The sequence below is a fragment of the Paramacrobiotus metropolitanus genome, unplaced genomic scaffold (assembly GCF_019649055.1).
Source record: "Paramacrobiotus metropolitanus isolate TYO unplaced genomic scaffold, Prichtersi_v1.0 Parri_scaffold0000013, whole genome shotgun sequence".
NCBI classification, from domain to species: Eukaryota; Metazoa; Tardigrada; class Eutardigrada; order Parachela; family Macrobiotidae; genus Paramacrobiotus; species Paramacrobiotus metropolitanus.
The window spans coordinates 460320-486745 of NW_026570233.1; the positions used below are offsets into that span (position 1 = coordinate 460320).

Genomic DNA, 26426 nt, shown 5'->3' on the forward strand with positions numbered 1-26426 from the left:
TCTTTTTCCTTAAAATTCTAGCTTTCTTGCTGGTGCTACTTATACTGTAGATAGTGCTGCATCAGGTTTTCCCATAAAATTAATATTGCGTATGTGATAGCGGTTCGACGAATTGTATACGAAATACTTATGAATATGTGACGCAATTGAAAATGCTGCGTTTATTATACTAGTGGCGCCATTATTAAGTTCATTCTTAGCGGTAACAACCCCATCTGATTTGCCTTGATGAAATGAATAAGTATACGTATGGCGTATAAGACGGTTAAGACCACATATTTGCACCGGAGTCTATCGTTAACAGCGAGAGCCAATTTTAGTCAGACAGCTGGAAGGAAACTACTTTCTTTGGTGACTCTTCTATTCCTCGTCTTCCGCCGCCACTTCTTCCTGTTCTGGTTCTTCTTCATGGCGAGTAGGTTGGCTGTAGGTAGGCGATTCGTCCTCTTCATCGGCATATTGGCGGGATCCGCGTTTCTCCTCCGTCTCTTTGGCCTTAATCCAGTTGTCACGGCGGACACCTGTAACGCAACTCAGTCACGCGACAGCAACTAAGGTACTCGCACTGAGTCGCACATATAAAACCTTGAAAAAACAATCTTGATCCACACAAGCATTAAACCATTAAACTGATACCTTAATTTTTTCCAAGTTGATCGTTTAACATATAATTCTCTAAGAAGGTACTGAGTGCGATAAAACCATTACGGATTAAAATAAAATCTTTAGCATACCTTTAGGTTTGTTCAGTTCGGGTTTATCATCTTTAATCTGCGACCCATCAAAGAGACCCTTGCGATCGCCGAAGGTACGGCGATCAGTGCGGCGCTCATACTTGCTGATGATCTGCACCTTGGGCGGGTGACGGGTGTTCTGCTCCACGTCCAAACCCTGGGCGGCGTACTTCTTCTGATTGATCTGGCGCTGACGCTCGTTCAGTTCTTTCAACTACAAGAATGAGTTTCCGAGTTAAGAGACGGCATCTCCTTTGACCTTTAGTGTGTCAACGTACGTCATATTCCTGGCGCTTGGCACGTTCCGCCAGATCGTACTTTGCCGTCTCCAGCTGGACGATTTGCTTCCACAGTTCCTCGGCCTTCCTCTGCAGTCCCTTAAAGTCCAAATCCGAGACGGACAACGGCTTGACACGGTCCTCCACGGTGCGGCGTTTCAGCACCTCCAGTTCGTTGGCATTGAGACCCATCTCGGTCTTGGCTTTGGAGATGTTCATAAACTGCCGACAAGTATTCATTTACTTGATTTTCTCATCAATATTGTGAAGTTTGCGCTAGAGCGCTGCACCTTTTCCATAGAGCTTTCGCCCTGTTCCTTGTTGATGGTAAAGTTGCGACCGCCGACCATGGCGGCAGCAGCAGCGGCCTTCTTACGCTCGGCCTCTTCCTGCTTGCGCTGCTTTTCCAGTTCCTTTTCTTGACGGCGTTGCTCCTAAAGCGTTTTAAATAAGGTTTTTCATTACCAGCTAGAAGTACCGTTTTAACACAAAGCTTAGTAAAAGTGGGTAGTTGTTATTTGAAAACACTTCTTTAGATGAGCATGCGGTATATATCATTTGTTCGCTGATGGGTGTTCATAATCAAATTTTATGTTGATGTATGTAGAAGTCATTACCTCTTCGCGTTTGCGCTGCTCTTCAGCTTCCTGGCGCTGGATTTCCAGTTTCCGTTCTTCTTCCTCGCGTTCCTTTTTGCGTTGGGCCTGAAGAAAAGATGTTGAAAGTTATTACCTTTGGTATTGAAGTGGTGACAGTGTAACGGTAATACAGGATTATTTATGAGAGGAGTATTTCTTCTCATCTGCGGAATATGCCAACACAATCGAAACCTTCAATTCACCTGTTTTTCTTTCAGGCGGCGCAACTCGTCTTCTTCCTTCTCGCGCTCAATACGGCGCTGCTCTTCCAGCTCACGCAGACGTGCCGCTTCTTCCTCTTCATGTTTGCGCTGTTTAGCCTCGATCAGCAATTGGGCCTCGGTCTTTTCTTCGCCTGCCTCTTCATGACGCCTAAAAACATATTTATGATCCGTTAGTACGCTTTCGAATTCGTGTTTCTGCACTATCTCCTGCAGTAGTTCATATCGTGACCTTTAGAATAATCTCATAGGAATGATTGATTCGATTCGTATATGACAATTTTACAAGCATGGTTGTGTTACCATGAAACACCTTGACACGAATACAGATATATAAGCATTTACAAAAATCATAGTCATACAACATAATTATGGTACATAGAAGACGTAGGTACAGTTGTAAATTATGCAAAGTCCGCGCATAACAATAACCTTCAGTTTTTAGATACGTACGATCAAGCTACTGCGATTGCAAATATTGCAGAAGTACAAATATTACAACCTAAAAGTTCATATTCCATTCGGTCGTACTTTTATACCATCGAAAGAAACAAATACGACACAGTTTTCGAACTGGATACGCGCATACATAGAGAACAACCATAAAAAAACAAACTGGCAAACTGGACGCGCGACTAACCATGTACGGCCTGCAGAGACACTTACTTGGATTTGGATTTCTCCTCCTCCCTAACGGAAACCAACAGAAAAAGCACATTGTCAAAACAAAGAACATATACCCTCTCGGCACTAAACGGCAGTTTTCAAGGAAAGGTCATCAAGGGCACGGTTATCATGCAAGCACCGCAAACAAAGGCCACACTGGCGCGCATGCAAAGGAACTGGGTAAACATGCGTGATCGTACGAAAGGTCAAGAACGGTTAAAGTGGGCGGTAAGGTAAGGGTTTATCATTGGTAACGGGAAAATTTAATTAATACTGTCGGTATGGTGTGGGAAATTAGAATATCGGCAAGCCAGTTGCAAACGTCTGGGCGGTTGGTTTGCTTGCTTCTTGCACGCACATCATTTATTTAATTTCTGTAGATGGCATTACAGTTGTACTGGGTATGACTAATGCTGGAGCGGTGTTTATATTTTTAGCCATGACCGCTTTCTGTTCGCAGGAAAATCGTAGACATTCCAGCTGCGTTGAGTTGGAGTTTACATATATCGGGCTGAGCGTAGAATAATAGCCATACACTACACGATTACAGCTCGACAGCAGAGAACGCCTTATAAAAGTGGGAAGCATTGCAAAATAGCGTATGCTAGAAGTTACTCAGTAAAAATAATATTTCCTTTACTGTATTATGCACTACCGTTAAAAATATTCGCCAATCTGACAATAAAAATCTAGAGTTTTATACAAGTATTTATAAATGTAAGGGTACGTTTTTACGAACCACGAAACCATATTACACAAAATAAGGCAAAAATAAATAGAGCTGGTTAGTGCATTTACACCAGTTTTATAAACTAAAAACGGCTGATTTATTTTTTTTAACCATTTCAAAATGATAGCAGGCGGGAAATGGTGCGGATCGAGGGAATTACATTGTACGCAGTATTGCAATAAGTTAAAGCAACCTAAATTGCGCCATTTTGGAATGCACTTGTATTATAGCTAATGTAAAAAATTAGGGATATTAAATTTCCTGCATTTTCTACAGTAGGAATTGTGTAAATAAAAACATTCAAGGCAGCAGGAGCTGGGGAGGAAGGAATATGCAAAGGGTGGGGGAAGAGATTCGGGAGGAAAAAAGTGCAGATAAATATCTTTTTACCTGGCCTGTCCTCCTTCATCAACATTCCTGCACGAACGCGAATATCAACCCAGAAAGAAATCGTTAGTGACAACAGCAATACGCATCACATATCAAAACACCGCCGAATTTGATACGGCCACACTATACACACGAAAATCGACACCGCACAGCACGGCACACATCGCTACCAACTTGTGACACTTGAACGACACGATAAACCCAACTTACTCAGCGTCCCTGTAAACATTGCCAAAGGTTAGTATACATTTCAGCAACAAACAATGTCACCGCCGGGAACGTCGGTTAACATTAAACAACAATAACAATTACATCACGACGAAAACGGTAATTATTAAATTGTGGGGGAAAAGGGTACCGAATTTTTAATCTGACATTAATGGGATTTCAAAGGAAAAGGCTAAATATTTGGAAAAAACAAAAATTTTTGTTCAATTACTCACTCTTGCCAGGCATCGTCGTCGGCCATTTTAGGAGATTAGGGCGGCAAGGAAAAATATCGGCAGAAAAGCGTGCTATGCAGCGACGAGCGAGATCAAAGCGCCAGTTATATTTGTGCGGCAAATGTGCTGCGCTGACACGGAGTAGAGAAGCAAGAAGGCAAATTAGTGAAATGGCAACTGTTTCGATGCGAAGGAACGGCAGTGTTCCACTCGGATGTTTGCTGCACATGTACACGTTTACTGGCCGTTCGAAATACAACGTAGCGTAAAAATAGCCGTGTACGCTGATAAATAATGGTCGTGGTAATAATAAACAGTTGCCGCATACTGTACATAGCCATACATGAACCAGTGAAAATCAATGGACGCATCTCGGTAAAGGATATGCCTTCTGTGCAAAGAAAAACTGAATGCTTCCGGTTGCAAAAACTTAGTACCGTAGACGAATATTTTGGTTTTAAAAAATAAAATCACTGCATTAACCTAAACGGCTTTCACCCAACTATGTAACTGCTTAAGCCTTCAGGTAACCGATAATTATGATAAACTCTATTCGCAAAAAAAGATCATATGAATGGTAAAGCAATGGATTTTATAGAAGTGTGGATTGTGGGACGTTAAAATGCCGCATTAATGTACAGCACACCATCTTTATAATTACGTATGTGTTTCCCCGAGTGACTGTGCTGTTGCGTTCAAAATCAACGTACAGAAAAGACCGGTAATTGGCTGTGCCGGCGTCGTAACAGCTTAGTCTTTTAATGAAAAGGTTCAACCGCGGTGACGTTTGTGGAAGAACACCATGAAATGGCTTCTTAAAATACTTCTTAAAATATGAAATGGCTTCTTAAATGAAATGGCTTCTTAAAATACTGTACTTCTTAAAATAATTTTCTTGCTATTACGCTTATAATAGTGCCCGACATTTTAATGCCGACTTAATATCTTTAATATGTATATACCGTACCCAACAACGACGAATTTCCGAGCAAAACCTGAGTGTTTCGTCATTTCAGTGAGTTTGTACGACATTGTGCGCTTTACCGCTCTCGCATACTAAGAACAGTCCCACCTAATAACGTAATAAACCAGTTTACATGCCAAGCAATGACTGCCAATGAGGCAATGCAAATAATACAGGTCGTATTAAGTAATTTAACCTATCAGTCATAACAAATTTGCTTTTACAGTAGCAAAAAACCTTTGAACAGTTTATCTGTAGCACAGTTTTTCGTAAAAATTAAGCTGACGAAATTCACATGTAGCCGTACCGACAGCTTAGTATTAGAAGTAATAGAAACTAAAGCTCATGCAGTGCAGATCCGAATAATCGATAAAATTAATAGCCTTATGTATTGTATCTGTACATATTCGTAAGACATGCGTACGTAATAAGAGAACTGCAAAAAAACCAAATACGGTACCATATGTATAACTTTAGTGTAGCAGCATATGCACACTTCCACGTTCGTGTATATTATTCTAACTCTATATCAGTGTAAGCTCGTTTGTCTTTATTTTGCATTTCTACCATTATACTGCTTTATCACAGGACATTGCAAACGTTATTGTACAAAAACAAAGGACGCCGGAAACACTGTAAACGGCAATAATTCCCAGTGATGAAGTTAGCACAGCTATCAAAACTGCTGATTGCCAGACAAACGATCCAGCTGATAACCCGTTTTTCCAAATCAAACGTAAATGAAACAACACTACCAACAAAATTAATAGTAAAAATCGTAAGGGCAAGTTTTACTTGTATTTCGGGTTCTGTGTATGCAAGCATGTGAACGGAGTAGTCCATTTTGTCAATGTTTTATTGTTTTGTATTTAAATTTTGATAATTACAGATATTTATATATCGAAAGGGTACAGAGATGTACTGGTTCGTCATCGTTTTAGTGATATCCACGGCAGACCGTCTCGCTTCTGCATTTGGCGAAGGTACCCATTCAGCACCTTCTATTTGCCATTTCGCGTGCTGTATCTGCGTTATTATTTTTTCTAGATGGCTGCGATCCCGTGAATGAATTCCACGACGCTACTAATGGCGTAGAAATACATTCACCCTCCTATTCCCAGTATCCAAATGCAACATATCCTCCTAACACCAGCTGTCGCTGGAAGATCGCAAGGCCTGGAACGGTAAATAATTCTGTGTACTTGAAGCATTTGTTTTCTGAGCTTATTATGAGTACGGTTACTTACTACAGTACATCGTTGGTAAACACGTACAGTACACATACTTCTGTGCATACTTATATTTAATGATAAACTTCAACCGGAGCTGACTACGTAGACGTGGAAAATAAATTTACCAAGCAGCAGCAATATACACAGTTGCACAAACCGGTAGGTACCTCTATTGAACTGGGAATGTTGTTTTTTTAGAATCTAGTCGCCATGTTTGGCCATGGGCGGACGGATGTTTTTGGGTTGCGGCGCACGGGAAACTTCTGTATTGATTATGTTGCCATATTCCCGGCAGATTATTCCGAAAGTAACGAGATTTGCAATCGTTCGACTGCTGCCAGAGGTGATTTATTACACTTGTAAACCGTTCAAGATGCCACGTTGATCCGCATCCATTATTTTGATATATAGGAAAATATTGCGGATTTACCGCTCCTCCAAATTTCGTAATCGATGAGAGGGGAGCTGTCGTCGAATTCTGTACGTGAGGTTATAGGTGTATCGTGCACGTTATGCAAGCAAAGCTAAAGTTTTTGCAACTAACAGGTTCATGGTCACAAACATCGTCAGACGTTTAGTAAGTACTCGTACTTCACAGACATGACAAATAATAAATTTATTTCTGCATTAAATTATACCGTTTGCAGTCGAGGGTTCAGTTTGGTCTTGCGAAGCACTAGAGATCCTGTAACTGCACTTCCTGACCTTCCACCTCTACCTTGTGAAGGTCAAACGATAATAAACATGACGGAAACGAATAGTACGGAAGTGTATATTGGTTCACCCGCGGAGCATTATCCATTGGAAGCGATGTGTTCCTGGGTTGTTATTCCTGATGCAAACAAATCCCTTTTTGTGAGAGCAAGAATTATAATTTTTACTACAAGTAATATCATACTACACATATAACTCTTAACAATACTTCCATGTCATTAGATCAATGCAGAACGGTTTGACCTTTTATCGCGGGACAGTTTAATGATATCCACTAATCCGCTAAATGCAAGCGGTGAGTGTTATACTCGCACTGTTTACAAATTGATCCAGTACGATCCTTGAGTTGAATTGCAAAATTATTCAACCACTATGTGCAGATGATGCAGAGACTGCGAAAAGCTACGAATTTTCTGAAAAGCGTGGCCCAACCGGGTTGAGGTTGGCGACTGACACATTGGTACGTACAGTGTACAAGTACAACGAAAGGCAAAAATACGGTAAAAGAGAACGGTATGTTGCTCTACAGACACTCTCTTTTATATCCGGCTACCATTTGGATACTTCCGGCGTCCAGGGATTTAGAATTCGTATTCAAGGTAAAGGAAACGCAACCACATTTTTTTTATCTGAAACTGAGCATGTAACAAAACCTTCTCAACAGAATCCAGCTGCTCTGTCAATGCGGGATACTGCGTTTACGATTTGACGGAAGATGTGTGCTTTGTCGAAGATATGATGTGCAACGGTATAAATGAATCCGAAATTAGCGCAACTAAAGAAGGACGTCTTATGTCATGGGCGCGTTTTAACAGGAAAAACCGATTGTCCCAGTGGAGCCGATGAGATCTGCCCACAGGGATGTGGAATTCCGCCAGTGGCACCGGTTTTGTCTTCGGAAAGCACTAAAATTTTAGGTGGAACGGAGGTAAGAAACGATTTTTGTTTGAGAATTTGTCAAATTTATAAACGCTCCCGCAAATAGTGTTTGGAATACACAGGTAACTGTATGTTGGTACTGGCTTGATTTCCAGGCGCGACCGCACAGTTGGCCTTGGCAAGTGGCTTTTGTAATTTCCGAAAAGCTCCTGGCGTGTTCTGGATCGATCGTATGCACTTACACACTTGTCTCCATAAATCTTTTGTGTTCATAATTAATTTTGTTTCATATTAAAGCTAGATAATTCTTGGGTGCTGACCACAGCTGACTGCTGTGAACGCGTAGAAACAGCTTTCAAGTAAGGTCCAATTACCCAGCCGGATTCGAATCAATATAAAAATCGAAAACGTTACCCAAAGGCAACGTTAATTCGTATAGAGCTAACGACAAATCAGTGGCCGTTCATGCCGGTATGCACGACTTCACCGGGGCACTGGAACCCAACGCGGCAATCTACCACATCGACAAGATAGAGTACCTCGCCGAAGAAGTGCCACCATTGGCTCCAACTGCCCGACGGTTGAACTACTGCCTCGTAAAGGTCAATAATGTAAGTAACTCACATTTGTCGTCTGTATAATTGAAGAAACGCTCATGAACAACGATGGATATGATGATTTATCTAAAATACATAGAAAATGTTCTTCAACGATCACGTCCGCCCCGTGTGCCTATCACCGGCATCACCTCCTGCTGGCACGATATGTTACACCACCGGTTGGGGCAAGACGAACAACGTGCAGCTGGATCTGTTTAAAGGCGAGGCTCGATTACAGCAGGTCGACCAGAACATTACGTACGATTCGTCATGTTTATTGGGACTGAATTCGACAATGACGGACCTCATGTTGCCAGTTAGTATCTGCAGTGGAAGTTCCAGTAAAAGAGGGTTAGTGCAACCCGATTTACATTCCTATAACCTTTCAACTTTACTGCAGTAAGCACATATTTCAGACATGTTGCTAACAATGGCAAGAAAACTGAGAAATTTTTAAAGTTGGCTGTTTCTATACATACCGGAATGGTTAAATCTTGTACATTACTGCATTGCCTAAAATATACTCCAGCCCATCGCATAACGGTTGCAGATGCTTGTATGATGAAGGCGGACCATTAGTGTGCCAGAGTAACGACGACCCCAGCCGATGGGAAGTGGTGGGTCTTATGGGAAGAATACTGTACGCTCCTCCTGTCGGCTACTCCACTTAAAATTTACTTAGATATCTAAATGAACATTTTACGTTTTAGTACACCTACCTGCCATCCGGAAGATCTAACAGAACCGCACTTTATTCGAGTAACAAATGCCCTGCAGTGGATTAAGGACATTACGGGGTTATCATTACCGACAACTGCGCCGCCCAGCCCCGTCGATACCACACCACCAAATGCATCCGAAAGGGCACCGGCGACTGCGACCATTAGACTGTTACTGGTTGTAGCCATCGTTGCATATTTCCACTCGATCTGTAAATTGTAAAAATTATACAAGATCTGTACACTTTTATTAACGCTTTAATGAACTCTATTATTTGGGTACCGAAATAACATACTTTTACGGTTAGTGCCGACTGCCGACAATACGTACGACGGTACGAGTAACATTACACCGAACACGCAAGGCAACAGTGAACGATATTAAGCTGTCAATATTTATTGTGGTAATTGATCGACGTGATATCCCTATTCTCTGACATTAACGGAAATGGTAAGTAACAAGATATACCCCGAATTCCCCGAATTACAAATATGCAGAAATTTTGCTTTCTATCTAATCAATAACTGGAGAGAGCCCCCGAAGCGTTCCGCGAGAAATTAGCGGGATGAAACCAATATAACGTAAACCGGGACAATAATAACTCAAACACGTGACCAACATTTTTTTGAAATGCGGGCTTTGAGAATAAGCTAGCTTGCAGCCTAATGTTATGCACACAACGTCTTAATTTTGTTATAATGGTTATAAAGCTAGGCAAAAGGCGCAGTTGACGAGCGTTCGTATTACCGATTACAGCAAGAAGATACGAATAAGAAGCTAATGTTGTATAAGGCCGTACAAGAAACTACTGTATTATTTCTATTGGCCAAGAACAACGCAGACTGAACATAGTAATTAGGTTTTTTAAAAATGTGTAAAAGTCTTAATCGTTTAGGCCTGTTTGCGATAGTTGAAAGGAATCAGTAGGCTTGGCCTTGCTGCTCAACGGCCTCAACCAGCAGATAGCAGACTCCGGGCATCCGATAGTTTTTAGGTCCAAAGACTTCACCGTTTCGCGGTACACACTATGCCGGCATGTGCAGTAAGCGGCATTGCATTTTACACAGATGTGTAAAGGTTATATCTGAAGCTAGTTAAAAATTTGAGGAGCTGCATTTACAGTGCTTGATGCTTGATACAATGCTTGATACAAAACATTCTGGACATTTCTGGTGATTATCGGTGACGGGTTCCGCCATGGTATGTCATTGCACTCTTTCGCAGCAATAGGTTCCGCTTGCAGTTCTACAAAAGATATGCGCACGTCGAAACCCTTTCAAATAAATTAACCAAAATTTCTTGGTTGATTTCTTGGAGGAACTGCAAATGACCATGCGCAAACCTGCGTGAGTGATATAACCGAGACATACGCGGTAGAGTTTATGCGTATTACCGGTAAATAAGCAGCGGAAGGAAATCAAGCAGAATCAGTAAGACTTTTCTGCTTAACCATGCAGCAGTGCAGATCGCTGCTTCCTTGCTTCCTTTGTTCAGCTCTTAGGTAGCGTGGCAAAAAGAAAAAAGGTAGGGTCAAAAAGCGGAATGTCTTGCGCATGCAGTTTACGGACACTGACTTCTGAAATGCCGCTCTGAACCCGCTGGCTGGTATTGATTTGATTTGCGTGTCTTCCTTGTAAGCCGGTGATTACATTTCAGAAAGCAGTGCCGCTGTTGCCTTTTATAACAGCGCGGCACGACTTGATTTTACATTAAGATGGATTCGACTTTATCTTGAGATGGGTTTTACCGTTTTGCTGTCGCCTTCCGTCCCTAAATTACAGGATAGTACCGTTACCTTGTCGTGGTAGAATTAAATGAAATTAGGTGACTGTTGTTACTGGTACCGAACCAACAACAAACACCTGGGTGGAGAGAAAGTGCGAGTTCGTTCGTCAGACACACCTGCCATCTTCAGTAAGCGTTGGCCTGCTTGACAGTTTTAATAACTGTAGCAATCGGAAGGAAGTGAGTTTGACTGGTGTATTGTCCTCTTAGACCTTCTAGCATACTTCCATATGGTCGACATTTCACATTACTGTACTAATGTTTCTGAACGCGCGTATCCTTCCGGATCCGTTACATACTTTAGATTCCATAGTTTCTGCACACGGTATTAGGGTACAAATCAATTACTTGTATTCCTTACTGATGAGTTGTGAATTTGTTTCAGCCAAAAAACAAATTGCGTGAACGGTGCAAGCCGTACAGTATAATGTCATGGAGAAATGCATCCTCGCTGGACCATATTCTGTTGAACGCGACATTTAATGCTTCAGCAGCACTTGTTCCAACATCGACCATACCAGCTAAATGGATGATACCTTGGGCAGCGACCTATTTACTCTTCTGCATGGAAGGTGCTCTGGGTAATCTGCTGATCGTGTACGTGATCATATCCCAAATCCGGCTGCGCACGGGCTGTGGATTGCTAATCGCCAACTGTCTGGTGGCCTACACGATACTGTGCGGCTTCAGCTTCCCCATCGTCGGTACCAGTGTTTACCGTAAACAATTCGGACAACCCGTATTGGGCCCGCAATCCTGTAAGCCTTTACAATGGATACAGCTCGCCTGCCGTTTTGCGGCTTACTGGTTTGACCTCTTCATCGCCATTAACCGTGTCGTGGCCGTGTGTTATCCGTATAGATACCGCACCTTCTCCCGTCCCTGTCATGTTATCGTGGGGATTGTGGGGCTATGGTTAACGGCGTTGGCATATTCCAGCTTGGGATGGTTTGATATTGGAGTGAATTTCATTATGCTACCGCTTGGCACGTGTGCGGCGTTACCCAGTGGACGAATGGGACAGGTTGTCCTCTATACGGGATTCTATATGCCCGGGGCTTCGACTACAGGATTGTATGTATTTTTGTACGCCATGATTAAGAGGGGAAAACAGCAAATTCAACCGGAAAGTGCCAGGAACCCTAGACAGCGAAAAATTGCATTAGCCAATCAGAGGCGAATGATCACTACAAATATGATGTGTGTATCGTTCGTGTGGACGGCGGCATGCTCGATGATATTGCCGGTAACCATCTCTCTGATAAAAGTAGCGGAAGACGAGGTCAAGCAGCCGTTGGCTGTGATATGGTTAGCGGCAATCCAGCTTCTAGGATATGCAGTTAATCCGGTAGGTTGAATCCGATGGCTTTGTCATAGTCAATGTCATGGTCTAATTTGTTAATTTGGTTTACACTTATTATTAAATAATGTATTGTTTAGCAAAAAACGAATCTAATATAGCTGTTTGGCTTCGTTGCAGTTTATTTGTTTTGGGATGCAACCTGAATATCGGTTGGCTTTTCGGGAAATGATTGTTGCGAAAATTCGAGTATGGAATACAGCAACTCCCAATTTTACGTGTTTCACTGGAAATAATCCATCTCCTAGCAGTCGCAATGGAGCTAATCGTGATATACCGATTTTTCTTGTTGATAGACATACTTACTAATTATTCTGTTTTTGGGTACATAGAGATTTTAGTTGTTTTTCAATATTCAAATTTTAACTGTGAAGTAGCATGCACGCGCTAATACCTTTTCTTAATTGATTGCTATCGCCTATTAGAGAGATTTGTTTTGTAAAACATAATTGGCGGTATTCTGTACTACAATTACAAACGTTTTATCAGCAATCGGTATTAACATCTTTAATAAGGAACGGTCCCATCTGTACTAGGAACCCCTTTAATTGCTAAATCATTATGGCAAAAATCCTTTGGATATTCTTTTAGTCTTAACAAGAGACCCCATCCAGCACACACTTTAGGGCAACCTCCTTCTTAGAAATTTAGAACGAAATATGTGCGCACTTTGCATTGTACGCACTTTGCACTTGAAATCAATGAAATGTGTGCACTTTGAAATACATGGAAAGCGGCAAATACTAAAACTTAAATCTTTTGTGTACTGTAATTTGTTGTAAATATCGGGATTTCCAGCAAGGGGCGTCACAGTAAATGCAAACGTAAAGGTTACTTCTGAATGTGGTTGCAAATGGCAAGTGCTGAAGTGGAGAATATCTATTGACGCACGATGCAGATGCTGATGCTGCAGAGGCATGTTTTCGAAACAAACAGACACATAAGAAAGTAATTAAACCGGAACGACAATCTTGTGCCGCTTAGCAGTCGTAAAGATCTTGACATCCAAATTAATTAATTCTAATGCAGGTTTTTACGAAGACCGCTTATAGAACTCGTCCGGCCAGACTCCGTCTTGGGTTTCATTCAATGGATGCAAAACAACAATGTGTTTGGACGAATCTATGGGAGCCGTGCGAACTCGTTCGCGTAACCGATAATCGACTGAAAATGTACACGGCCATAGTTATAATATTATAAGATATTTTTCTAGGTTTTCCGCGATTGGTGGTATAATATTATAGATAAGTGTTAAAGGGCAACACACAACTTGACTAGTAGTAGTGACTAAATAATTTGAAACTGTTACAGCGCCCATTACTGTAATTGCTACGGCTGTCTGCTAACCATCAGAAAAGGTCTGGCTTCTATTACGATTTTGCAACGATTACCTGTTACGACTATGACTTTGGTATCGGACGCGTTTGACTGGAACACATCCATCAGTTGCTCGAAAATCATGTTGTCTGCTTTGTCCTTTGCATATGGCGTTTTTCTATCCCAGCCGCATTGAATCGTGACACCTGCAACACGCATTAACAAAAGTATTTGAACTGAACGGCGAATAAATCACGCGTTTTACTGGCGTTACAGTTGCCAGGCCAAGCAGTCAAACTGAAGTGTTTATTTGACTTACCTTCAAGTCTAGTAGAAACTGTACCGCCAGCTTTCCAGGTTTTTAGCGTTTCGTTATCGCAGACTTTAGCAGCTTGAATGCACTTGTCTTGAGAGCATCGACTGTTGCCGTCAAACCCTCCGCAGATGATTTTGATACTGTATTGTTCATATAAATCAATGCCATGCGGCGAAGCAATGCTACGTAAATGTGCCACACATTTCTCGAAAGTCGCATATTTCGGAATCATACACTGTGCGTTTTCTATATCCCAAAATAATCTCACAGGTCGTTCCCTATTGGTGCCAGAAAACCATTTAGTCAAAACCACTCCAGCTGCCACGGCACCGGCACGTGCTAGGACGAGACCTCCCACAGACTTCCACCACCCCCCGGGATCATCCCCAGGTGGACGGTTGCCTCGTCGTCTTTGTGGGTTCATTCCGAGTAAAGAGAACGTAGCGTACCCAATATCACTTACAATTAGATATGTGAGAAGAACTTGTTATAGCCATGACAGCAACGAAGTGTAATTTCCATTGCAGTAAATAGTGACTAAATAAACAATCGGTGAACAATTGTAACCCGCCGTTTAAATAAGTACAAGTGCTAGAATTTTGCCTGGGTGCGATAATAAAGGTTTTATTATCAAGGCTTTCGGAAGGTTTTATGTAGGTTTATGGTCGCCGACCATTGGTCGGTGATATGTTTCATGATTATGGTTCTCATCGATATCGGCTGGCCGGTGACTCTGATAAATGATTTGCAAAGAGTATGAAGTCCACGATAATTCCTCGAGCACACAATGGTAATGAAGTCAGCATTACTCAAATACGCATAATTTACCGGTATGCGCACATCGACATTGGTTTCGGAATGGTACCATACGAATTTAATTCAACAGTGCGACGCATCATAAAATAAAAGCTTGATATTCAAATTCATGGCTGCTTTTTCTGGACGGTAATCGGTTTACCTCGCCTTATTGTGCATTATGTGATTTATTTGCTAATTTGATCCTGGGAACTTGAGACGCTTTTGTCTTTCTATCTGAGACGTCGGCATTTTCGAGTAAATGGCATTACAATGGACGCACACGTAAAGGTTGCATTCGAACCCAGCTGAAAGCGTCAAGTGCTGCATAAGGAGACTGTAATTTATTGACGCACATGGCATTTTTAGCCACAAAAGAGCAAATCAGGCGCTGCATTACAGAAGCAGATTTCCACTGATTATTGCTGGCGGTTCTACCATGAGAGCTAGACTTTACTTCTCCAATGCCTCTGATTTCCGCTTGCTACATTTGTTATCGACAATGAGCCAGTAAAGTGAAGCCACTTCGAAGAATTAGTTCCATCTCTTTGATTAATAGCCGCAAGTAATTTTCCGCTTGAACATGCAAAAAGCGAGACAGACCGGCTGCGAGAACTGAGCAGAATATGGTTTTGTCGGGACCATGCAAGCGGATAAATGCACTTCACTGGCTAAAAATCTTTGAAGGGTGATGGAAAAGTGTAGGTCAAAAGGAAAACCATCAACGCCTTATGGTTTAAAAACCGGCAAGTTACAGTCATGCCGCGATTTATTTGACTATTATTCTAACGACTACATAAAGCAATAATAAAATATGTATTATACGGGTATATTCACGGTTACCGCCTTTTACTTATTGTGTGCATTCACATTGGAGGGAAGTCAATGGAAGCTGAATATCCTTCTGCGTGCTGTCACCTTTGAACTTACAGAACATCGCGCGCTGTCTCGCGGAGGTAAAATTAAGTTTCCGCTGTGAGAGAAACCGCGATCTGGATCTTTGGAGGCACATCTAACTTCTCAGAAGGGTTGTATTGACAGTTCCGCGAACTGTGGGGAGCGGAAGGTAATGAAATAGGCCTGCCTAGCTTGCTGCTGCTATTAAGACCGCTTTATTATAATGCTCTGTATTTGTCCCTGCGCCAGCATCCGTTCGGAATTTCCATACGACATATTATTCTTTTCTATGCGCGGAGTGATTTGAAAATAATCTCCTAATGTTGCGACAGTACAGTGGTTTATTATGGAAAAATTCGTCTTCACTGGACAATATCACGTTGAATACGTCACCAGATGTTTCAACAGTTTCTATACCGGCAAAATGGATAATATCCTGGACGGCGACCTACTTGCTTTTTTGTTTTGGAGGCGCCCTTGGTAATCTGTTTATTATCTGCCTGATCACATCCCAACGCCGGCTACGGAGGGGCTGCGGAATACTAATCGCCAGCTGCCTGATGGCCTACGCGATACTGTGCGGCTTCAGTTTCCCGATCTTCGCCACGAGCATATACCGTAAACAGTTAGCAGGTTCTCTACTAGATCCCCAATCCTGTAAGCCCCTGCAATGGATTCAGCTCGCCTGCCGTTGTGCAGCCTACTGGTCGGATCTGTACATTGCCATTAACCGTGTCGTGGCCGTGTGTTATCCGCATAGATACCGCACTTTGTCCAGTCGCTGCCAGGTTGTAATCGGAATCGTTGGATTATGGTTAGCGGCATTCGTGTATTCCGGTTTGGGATGGTTTGACCTGGGAATACATTTTGTAATGATGCCGATTGGTACTTGTGCGGCTACGTCCAGTGGACAGCTGGGACAGATTCTGCTGTACCTGGGTTTTATATGCCGGGCGCTTTGACGGCAGTACTATACGTATTCTTATACGTTATGATCAAAAGGGGAAAGTATCAGATTCAACCAGAACACGCAAGGAGCGCACGTCAGCGCAGGCTAGACAGAACCCATCAGAGACGAATTATCACAACAAAGATGATGTGTGCTTCGTTTGTGTGGACTGCCGCTTTTTCAATGATATTACCGGTGACCATCTCCCTGGTTAAAGTAGCGGAAAACGAGGTTAAGCAGCCGCTGGCAGTGCTGTGGATAGCGGCGATGCAACTTCTGGATATGCAATGAATCCTGTACGTTAAATAGCCTATAAACAGTTTCATTTTTGTTTTTTATTGGTGGTCTGCAATAGTTCCGCAACTTCTGCCTGAATTGCTTTACAGCTCATTTGTTTCGGACTGCAACCGGAATATCGGCTGGCTTTTCGGGGTTTGATCAACACTAAACTTCGCCTATGTGCCAATCCAAACTTTACTTGTAACTTTAAGCTTTTCACAAGCGAAGGGCATTCCAGCAGCGGAAATGGAGCTGGACGTGATATACCAATTTCCTTTTGTTGTCAGACATATTTAGGTACAACTATGACCCTCTACGAGCTTAGGCAGAACAATTAAAAATTTAAGTGAGATGATCTAAAAACTCGCTGTTTAAGAAGAGTGATATTCTTTTAATAATAAAATACGCGTAGTTTTCGTGGAAGATCATAACCACCCGCTTCTGTACCGCCTTGTAGTTTATGGGCGGTAGCGTCTTGGTGCAGATTTGCTAAAAATGATGTCGCTGTAGAAAGTTGTCAAGCCTGGGAATGGTTCAGCTTGGTAGTTTCAGGGACTGGTTGGCATTTGTCGTCCCACATCAGTAGTGTGTATGTTGCAAGGACACCAACAACCTAAAACCAGCACAATTTTAACAAATCCCATTATCATCATTCATCCTGGCATCGGTGCGTCGTACAGTATGAAAAACAGAATATACTGGAATATGAAAAACAGCGAAGTACGATATGATTGTATTAATACATATCTTACTTCGCTGTTTTTCATATTCCGGTCACTTTGAGTGAATTTAATGAGAGAGGTCGTTTTATGAAAACTCACCATTTCTGTGAACTTTATTTTGTTAGGACATTTTGCTACCTGGTGACCGGAATATGAAACTGTATAGTTAAAGTGACCCGAATATGAGAAAAAGCGAAGTATAGAATTACAGTACATACCGTATCTGTTCTTTATGTAGACGGTATAGTCGGCTAACCAGTTGGTCAGCCCACCGTCAGCAGTACAGTACTGTACTTAAGTGGGTGTGCAAAGTGCGCGCGAAAACTTGCTCGTCAACACTTATGATCAAAAGCAAGATTAGCTGATAAGTTCAGAAACCAAAGCACACTGTTATTAGTCCTTTCACAGATTTACCTTCACAATAACCGCTTTACTGTTATAGAATATTGTTAGACCTGATTGAGACGTTTCGGTGTGTGATTGACAATTTTTGACGATAATGAACGATCGATTCTTTGGCTTTCTAATCTTTTTGACGATTCTTTGGCTTTCTAATCTGTCACATGCTTCATTGTGCAGACTTATAATGGGTCTCCGCAGTACTGTGTTCCATACGATGTTTTACGGAAGTTTGGATAACTGCACAGCTCCCATCGACATCCCGACTTTCTTCCCGATGCTTTTGCGAATATGCTTAGGTATGACGTCTCCCGAACTTTTCATACGGCATCTTTTCACCTCCTTCTGCAGCGAATGTTGTATGTGCAGGGTTTTGCTAACACTTACACAACCAATGGTGCAGCGATATCTACACCGATGCCGTGGAGAATTTCACCCAGGATAACGTCTTTTCCACACTGGGCTGCGCGGATAAATACGACTTGCCATTTCTGATAGTCTTGTGCACTAATTTCGTCTTGGATAAGCTCAGCATCAGCAACTGCCTGGATCATCTGGATAGCGTAAGTCGCCTTACTGGTTCGTATTACAACGGATTGCTTCGCAGATATCAGCTGATTATGTTGTGTAGGCGGTTCGCTACGCAAGTGCCGCGCCGAACATCCTGGAGAAATGTTTATGCCTGATTGATGAATCAGCCGAATGTATCTGGGAATCCGAGCAGTTCTGTGCGATTGGACAAGAGGCGCTCCACACCATTCTTCAGAGAGATACGCTGACCGCCAGTGAAGACACCATTTGCTCGTCTGTTGAGACGTAAAGGAATTTGGCAGTATTATTCTATTGGCGATCTGTGCGACATTGGTCAGTAGTTTTTTGACAGGGGGCGGCAAATATGTGCAAACAAAACAGCATGGACGCTTCCTCCGCCAATCGGCGTGAAATGTTGGGTCCAGCGTTGTTTCTCATCCGATTTCCGCTCTTAATACATGCTCAGCTGCTGGATGGGCCCCTGAAGGTATTCGCGGTTTTTAAACAATTGATAAAGTGTCTTTCAATATGTTAAGCTACAGCCTTTAACAAGGGACGACGTGGTCAGGCCTCGGCTTGCTTTGGCCTGTGATCTTTTACGGTCGAAAAGCATAGCATAAGCTAAGACACTGGGCAGCCGTGAAATGCTGTGTTTATTTAGAATGGTTTGCTGCTGCAATCGGAAGGATGGGACATCTTCCACTACAAGCACGCTACAATTAAACCGCGGCTGCCGTTCCCTACGCAGCCCCGGCAAAGTTAGCGTGTTCATGATGTTCTAGACATTTTACTAGTCCGTTTTTGAAGAATTGATGTGACAATAATTTTCTAGATGTGCGCGCTGAGGGTGTAATCAATTATATCATTCCGGATGTGAGGAAGCTCGAACAGACGCCAATATTCAGCGATTCCATAACAGTCAGGAAGCTGCTGTGGTGGGGGACCGCAGTGACGAAATCAGAAGCTAATCGAAACTACTCGGAAGACAGATGCCATTGATATGCATTTGTTGCAGGAATATAAGGGTTCAGAAGGACACTGGTGATGAAAATACTTATTTGGGCCTTTACCTCCAGTGTTGTGGGCCTTCTGGCTATCCAAGATCAGCTTCCTGGACTTGCCAGGTTAATGCAGAGCTGCGCCTTATGTCATGGAAAACCGAAATTACGCCATTTAAGAAAAGTGGGGTTCCTAAGCGGTTTACAGTCAACCATTGACATCAATTTTAACCAGGTGTTTTTAATTTGTAGAGTTGTCCATGTTGTTCACCAAAGATAGTTTTAGTTGGGGATACTCATATATCTCTATGGAGGTGAGGGTTTTATTCGATTACCGATTAACCTATATCCTTGACTAAATATTGTCCATACAAGTCATATTTTCAGAAATTACTGGATCCAACGAAAGGCTACGTTAATCCTAGTGACTTCTCACTGAGCCTGCAAGTCCATGTGGCTGCTGAGCTTCCTGCTGGGCTCGAGTGCATGCAATGTGCAGATGGATGCACCTTTGTGAAGGACAATGGCGCTCATAAATGGTAAAAGACTTGTTTTTGGAACCGTTCTCTTTCTTCGTGCATCAGGAAATCATGAAACCGCTTCCGAGTCTTGACGAATTTTGTTCTTGATGCTAGATTTCGATGACCCAGGAGTTTGTCTTTATCGCTTATTAGATGGGATGGATCATGGAATGATTCTAAATTCTTGTGTTGCTGAAGTGGTTCTTAAGTTTAGTTACCGGCGCATTACCGGTTCGGTTTGCTTGGCAACTATGTATTTCGTTAGTAATAGTTTGCAACTGGAAATACTTAGCTTTTATGAAGCTCCTGTAAACTAGCGCGACTTTGACGTTGCTGTTACATTCAGCCGATATTTAATGATGCTCTAATTAATGTTTTGAATTTGACTTCCTTTTTCGGCTTGCTTTGTGTTAGGTTTATCTATAAATAGTTTTTAGTACAGATTGTACTTACTCCAAGGACAAATCGGCCATTGATGTCAATAAGACCACCGACACTGAATACCACGTCACATCTGTCCGTAAGGACGAGCCATAGAGATGTGTCCTTCTTTTGCCTTCCATAAGGGATATCCATGGTGCGCATTGTAACTGCAGTGGTGAAAGCCACCGCCTAGATAAAAAAGTTTGCTTCTAGTTTTTGACACAGCTTACCTTTGTAGTAACCGGTAGCGCGGTATGTACTGTCGAAAGGTGGAGTGCGTACTATCTTTATCCAAGGTTTTCAAGTCAATCGGGTGAGCACGATAACCTAGTTTTCTGCTTTTCTGTCTAAAATCTTACCTTGGTATTTACGAGAACAAACAGCCACGTTCGAAGGATACAAATTGTCATGACCGTTCCAACCAATGGGGAGAATTCCCCAACGTACGGCGACTGAGTCCTTATTGAACTGACCATGAACAGTAACAGCATGAATTCTCGGGCATACGTGCAAAGCAAAGCGGCCTGAATTCGCTCATTAAGGAGGATGATGAAACGGCTGAGGTTATTATACTCCTTAATTGTTTGTTCCAGTTCTCCCTCTTTTGCCACTGTGGCCAGGTGCGATGTCATATTGACAAAGCACAGGATTGTTCCAGCCGCAATAAATATGAAGACGCAGTGCGCAAATGTCAGTTGACCGTTAAACACGTAAATGGAAATTTGTGGGACAGCAGCCATGATATATGCAGTGTTCGTGGCTACGCCGACACTTCTGAGCGCCAGAAACAACGGATGTTCCATCATCGCATCAAAACTGAGACTCGGCAGAAAAGCAATAATGTTGCTTACACTGGTGCACAGGAATAGCGCTCCTAAAATAATACCCACGAACATCAGCAGCTTGGTGCTTCGGGAGGTCATAATGCGCTCGGCAACGGCATGAAATTCGGTTACCCACAACGCAAAATTCCAGAATGCGTAGTAAAGTGATACAGCGGTAAACGGTATCAGGAACGCATCCAGCACAGCCATGGCATCTCGAAAAAGTTCGGCAGAGCTGCTAGGAACATGATTATCGGTTCCTACATTAGCAGCGAAATCGAAGTAACAGCCAATGCTCAGACTGATAAAGAGCGCAGTTGACCACGTCGTCAAAGCACGATCAAATAAAATAAGTACACTGTTTGTCTTTTGGTGTGTTTGCTGATGGACACTAAACCCAGCAGACGAAGTATGAGTAACACAACAGTGAAATAATTTTGGTTAAAGCATGCGAACAACGGACGTAACATTTTAGGTTTCGCAGATTAGGTACCACATTCTTCAAGTTCTACCTGAAAAGCCTGCTTCATCAACTGCGATTAAAGCCATGTACGTTAACGTTTAGGTGGTGCCACAAAAGTAAGTACACTGCGCTTTCAAGAACATTATGTTTTGAACTTGTATTTACTGTGTGACTTGTCTCAGTTGTCTGAATATACTCGTACTCGTACTCGTACATCAACGGAAACATGTTGACCTTTTAACACAGGCGCATACCGACAAGTGATGGACAGTTCTTTGTTATTTTGATTGTTTACATTTACAAGCCTGGCGTCCCGACAAGGCGAACAAGTGGCTACTATTAGTAGTACAGCCAGAAATTTGTAGCTTTTGTATGGTGCTTGCTCATTCGCATTGCATACACATAAACTGACTTTAGTGATGCTTAATTAATTGCAGGCCGCAATTACCACCCGTTTTTGATCATGCCTTGCGGTGGAGGATAAAGGTGTGATAAATTTGTTTAAGTTTTGCCTCTGGCTGTTACCATAGTCTCTAGCGCAAGAACTTTAAAAAAATAGGTTAATTAAACTATTTCATCATACGAAGATTAACCATAAGTCCATAACTCCTAACATAGAGTGCCAAAATGTTTACGTACTTTAAACGGCTTTGAGACTCTCGGTCCGCCCGAACCGGAACCACCCGCATGATAACGGAATTCGGATAGGAAATAGTGCCGAAATACGACTGGAATCGGCGAAAAATGAGCCGTGGAATCTTCCCCAGCGGATCAGCATCGAAATCCAACGAGAAAACGCCGCATCGAACATGGGGACAGCACCGATGGGAGCAAATTTAGACAAATTTTCTCTGTGATTAGGTCGCCTTTATCTACTGGTGCTTAATGAGTAATCGATTGTTTACGAAGCTATTGTGAAATTTTTAGTTGAGATTAATAATGTATATTAATCATTAAATATGTATGGAAGATTGGCGTTCTCATCCACAACAGCAAGAAATTCGTAACCTAAAACGGCTAAAAGGTACGAAAACGGAAAACATCTGGATTACCGTAGAACACTCAACGTACCTGTCTGGATTATATCTGTACGCACAGTAAATATGTATGTACATGATTGTCCGGTTACTTCTTTCGTGAAGGTACGAAGTACAGATGTCACGTATTTCGTGCGAAGTTCTGACATGAGCGGTTGCCACTTGCCACTACACTAATTCACCAATAATGACAAATTCACTCCTCTAAACATTTAAGGCAATTAAAAAGGAGAAAAGTTTATATAATTATAATTTGTATCGATAGTTTTTAATTTAGATCGATAATTTAGAGCATATATCCGCCATTCCTAATGCATGTAAAGGTAAAGCGGTAAATATTGTGGAGTGACGCGCCATAGTAGGGAGTCTGACGTAACCCATGAATTTGTATTTGACGCTGTGTCTGAGCGTGCTGATGCGGTAGAAATTACCGGGCAAGCTTTGTATGTAGTATCTCGTACCTCTTAGAAACTTCCAACCGGCGTTTTCCTAAACTACATAATTTTTGCAGTAAGCCGGCATCGCTAAGCTTTACATGCGGTTTTATCAACATGTACAGTTCTGTTCGAACAGTACGAGTACCATTAAGATCCTTTTGTTCCGTTAGGGTATCGCAGATAGCAATACGCAATTGCCCGCATAGTTTTGCAGTGAGACTTCCCATTTTGGAGAAGGAAAACACTGAAAACAAGTAATGCTGAAACTATTGAATCGTCTAAGGTTATCCTTAAACCAAGAGTGTATTCAGACAGACACAAGATAAAATTTGAAGATTTGCATCACCATCAAAAATGAGCTTTCGTCTCATGAAAATTTAGGCTCCTAATTTGTTAGTAAGCTGTTTTTTCGTTTTTTTTTGTGCTGCAAGTTTCTGAAGTATTATCACTTAGCTGAAGGTTTTCTCTGTAGTTGTGGATAAACGATGATAGAGTACAGTAACAGGAACATCTGGATGAAGCTAGAATCGCTGGTTGTCCGGCTGATCATTGTGTACTGCCTGCTGCACGAGTACGGTATGCAGCGCAAGCGTATCTTGTGGGTCATGACTCATGACAAAAACCGGTTTTCCGAAGCATCTGAATTCGTAACTAGCAACTTACTTCCATACAGTTTCGTAAGGCACACTGTACCTCATCGTTGGCATTTATGCAAGGTTTTTCATTTATAGCTGGGGAGTGAGCACACCCGCCAAGCATGCAGTTCGCAAGTAAGTTTCTGGAAAGCACCACACTGTATTCCTGGCTATAAATACTAAAGAAGGCCTATTGTAAATCTTATAACTTTTAAAATAATGCTACAACTCTCAACAGCCGAACAGATAAATCAAGCAATTTAATATTAGGAATCGACAACTATAACTGCCGTAAAACCCGAATTAATACAATGTATTAGACACTCAGGGCCTTTCTTATTTCGTGATCTGCGGGAAGGGGCGTTTAAAACGTAAATTTCGGATTTTAAGGTATGATCATTAAGATGGTACACTAGAATTAAAACCACTACCCTAAAATTCTCTGCGAATGAGAAACGTGTAAGTACTGTACTTAAAAATTTGGTCGCAGAATTTCCGCATTCAAGCCGTAAACTATAATCACCATACCTCACTTCGTATTTATTATAGTCTAACCGACTTCACTTATTCAGATAAGTGCTGTACTATATACCATACGTTATTATAAGCTTTTGTATGTAAATCTCTATTTAAACAAGTGTATGTGATCAAATCGGTACCATATATTTAAGGCTTACGTGACCATGTTTATTCAGTAGCTGTTTTGAAAGGAATTAGTTTTCTGCTTTTACTGGGTGCTCTTCAGTTGACTGCACAAACTGGCGCTTGCAATGGCTCTTCAAAAGAATGCAAATATTGGCGTATCCAGGAACGCTTGTTTTCTAAGTAGACCGTAGATCTGCAGCAATCGAGATAGGGCACGTTGCATGAAGTCATGAACGACTCAGACATTTGTCATTTTGCTTTCGCCGGCTGCTTTCCTTTCGTCGGCACGGTGACCGCTGTGCATCACGTATACAAAAAACACCAATCACCGCGTTGCGTCCATCCTCCATTCCTCCTCGCCACATTGGATCGGCGCTCGGCCTGTCTGCCATCGGCCTAACTATATGAAGCGGCTGCCGTGGCAGCGTGGTCCAGCTCTTACCAGAACAAAATTTAATTTGGCGTTTTATATGGCTGCCGTTTTATAACCATCGACTCCACAACCTTAGGCTTTATTACAATTCACCTTTACTGATTTGCCTCGTTTTCGTTGGACACCTGCGAAATTACTATAACAAACAGGTTCGTCGTAAGGACAGCAAATAACTCTTCCATGGTTTGCAGTTTCGCTACTTTCATTAATTTTAGAACAGCAAGCAAACTTTCGATGGAGATGAGTGATTTTCTTTAAATGCGTTGAATTCTTGCAACGGTTAAAAATCGGTTACAATCCTACACTAACCGAAGATATACTTTTACTACCGTCTACTGTAAATGTGTTGAAGTTGATACGTAATACCGAATTTTTTTTACCCTGCATTTGTATGGCGTAAAATCGTACGAATTATTCTGTAACAAGGTTTCGTTTGCGCTCGTTTGTTGCCTTGCTTTGCTCGCAAATATTCCAATTTCAGCAACCCGGCTGTTGTACTTTTTGATCTATTAGCGGTCCTAACGACCAATATACGCTTCAGAGATTTTTGAATATGGGACTGACGCTGCCTTCTTTACAATCTTGTGTTTCGCTGCTTTGCGCTACGCTATGCTTATTAACGAGTCCTGTGACATATTCGGTAGTATCGAGTCTGTATCAAGGCTAATTTGCTGTAATTTACTGTTTACAGTAATTTGCTGTTTAATAGTACAATGGATTCTGCCGGAAACGCCAACCAAACAAATCAGTGCAATCTGACCCAGAAGCCCCCGGGACCAGGACATAACGCTCAAGACAAGGGGGACGGAACCCAGGCCGATCGAGACATCTACTCCGGTCAGAGAAACAACAATACAGCCAACTGCGGTGGCGGCCAGCAGCAGCAGGCCGTAAAAACTGGAAGCAGTTCGTCAGCGCCAGTACGTTCAGGGCGTGCATATCGTCATCCACAACCTGTAATGGTATGCCTGTGTGGTGTGGAAAATTGTATCTACCGTCTATCGTAAAAACACATATTGTAATTGGTACGGTAACCGGTATGTGCTGTGGTTATTTTTTTATCCTGTTTGCTGTATGAATCGGGGAATGCTGGATTCTGTGTCACTGTGTGCGTTGTTTTAAGACGACTCGTCACCTTAATTGAGAGCTGTTTCGTAAAATTGCTACGACTATAAGAACTGCGGTGTTTTTGGACATATCACGGTTCAAGCTGCAATCTGGGAATGGTATAGTAAAGTTTCGAAAAATACTCATACTGTAGACGTACTGTATTTGCAGCAAATGGCGTGAATTACCATTATGAACAGTACTGAAAATGTTAGTACAGACTCTTTTTGCAATTTTAATATTTTATCAATATTGGCAGCCATTGTATTGATTGTAACTATTCTAATTAACAAAGCAAACTCAAAGCAATTGTACAGCCCCTACATGGTATGGCACGTCGAAATA

The 26426-nt window shown here is 42.1% G+C and overlaps 6 protein-coding genes and 1 long non-coding RNA gene across 9 annotated transcripts; 4 read left to right on the plus strand and 3 right to left on the minus strand.

Annotated features, from left to right (window-relative positions):
* Window positions 1-146: 146 nt before the first annotated feature.
* LOC129584266 (troponin T, skeletal muscle-like) lies at window positions 147-4310 on the minus strand. 2 transcript variants are annotated; one of them, XM_055476389.1, is made up of 8 exons: window positions 4101-4310; window positions 2538-2561; window positions 1854-2022; window positions 1630-1716; window positions 1303-1446; window positions 1013-1234; window positions 735-948; window positions 147-521 (listed from the first exon to the last, which is right to left on the minus strand). In XM_055476389.1, the coding sequence occupies exons 1-8, from the start codon at window positions 4124-4126 to the stop codon at window positions 361-363; spliced, it is 1047 nt and encodes a 348-aa protein (XP_055332364.1). In that variant the 5' UTR covers window positions 4127-4310; the 3' UTR covers window positions 147-360. The 2 variants fall into 2 exon arrangements, with proteins under 2 accessions (XP_055332364.1, XP_055332366.1); XM_055476391.1 differs by lacking the exon at window positions 2538-2561 and having other exon boundaries at window positions 4101-4309.
* Window positions 4311-5805: 1495 nt separating this feature from the next.
* Window positions 5806-9527, plus strand: LOC129584294 (ovochymase-2-like). Its single transcript, XM_055476430.1, has 17 exons — window positions 5806-6047; window positions 6112-6248; window positions 6495-6639; window positions 6708-6776; window positions 6843-6873; window positions 6944-7151; window positions 7233-7305; window positions 7391-7470; window positions 7540-7609; window positions 7675-7758; window positions 7826-7938; window positions 8045-8119; window positions 8187-8248; window positions 8329-8500; window positions 8586-8839; window positions 9039-9128; window positions 9199-9527. The coding sequence occupies exons 1-17, from the start codon at window positions 5981-5983 to the stop codon at window positions 9428-9430; spliced, it is 1962 nt and encodes a 653-aa protein (XP_055332405.1). The 5' UTR covers window positions 5806-5980; the 3' UTR covers window positions 9431-9527.
* Window positions 9528-11558: 2031 nt separating this feature from the next.
* Window positions 11559-12350, plus strand: LOC129584191 (melanopsin-like). The gene has a single exon (XM_055476311.1). It carries the CDS (start codon window positions 11559-11561, stop codon window positions 12348-12350), a length of 792 nt encoding a protein of 263 aa, XP_055332286.1.
* A 502-nt stretch (window positions 12351-12852) lies between these two features.
* LOC129584363 (uncharacterized) lies at window positions 12853-14555 on the minus strand. Its single transcript, XM_055476523.1, has 3 exons — window positions 13990-14555; window positions 13745-13876; window positions 12853-13517 (listed from the first exon to the last, which is right to left on the minus strand). The coding sequence occupies exons 1-3, from the start codon at window positions 14408-14410 to the stop codon at window positions 13387-13389; spliced, it is 684 nt and encodes a 227-aa protein (XP_055332498.1). The 5' UTR covers window positions 14411-14555; the 3' UTR covers window positions 12853-13386.
* A 2868-nt stretch (window positions 14556-17423) lies between these two features.
* Window positions 17424-21534, minus strand: LOC129584192 (uncharacterized). Its single transcript, XM_055476312.1, has 4 exons — window positions 20860-21534; window positions 20731-20785; window positions 20531-20667; window positions 17424-17519 (listed from the first exon to the last, which is right to left on the minus strand). Exons 1-4 carry the CDS (start codon window positions 21532-21534, stop codon window positions 17424-17426), a joined length of 963 nt encoding a protein of 320 aa, XP_055332287.1.
* LOC129584276 (ubiquitin carboxyl-terminal hydrolase 7-like) lies at window positions 18014-21520 on the plus strand. Of its 2 annotated transcripts, XR_008689864.1 has the most exons (11): window positions 18014-18326; window positions 18397-18590; window positions 18659-18843; window positions 18911-19045; window positions 19220-19316; window positions 19391-19493; window positions 19574-19740; window positions 19809-19870; window positions 19944-20095; window positions 20192-20654; window positions 20739-21520. XR_008689864.1 is itself a non-coding variant. In XM_055476401.1 (10 exons), coding segments are annotated over exons 4-10 (705 nt in total). In that variant the 5' UTR covers window positions 18014-18326; window positions 18397-18590; window positions 18659-18843; window positions 18911-18922; the 3' UTR covers window positions 20193-20670. The 2 variants fall into 2 exon arrangements, 1 of the variants encoding a protein (XP_055332376.1); XM_055476401.1 differs by lacking the exon at window positions 20739-21520 and having other exon boundaries at window positions 20192-20670.
* Window positions 21535-24891: 3357 nt separating the features above from the next.
* LOC129584419 (uncharacterized) lies at window positions 24892-26223 on the plus strand. The gene is made up of 2 exons (XR_008689888.1): window positions 24892-25123; window positions 25684-26223. It is a non-coding gene; the product is annotated as an uncharacterized LOC129584419 (long non-coding RNA).
* Window positions 26224-26426: the final 203 nt, after the last annotated feature.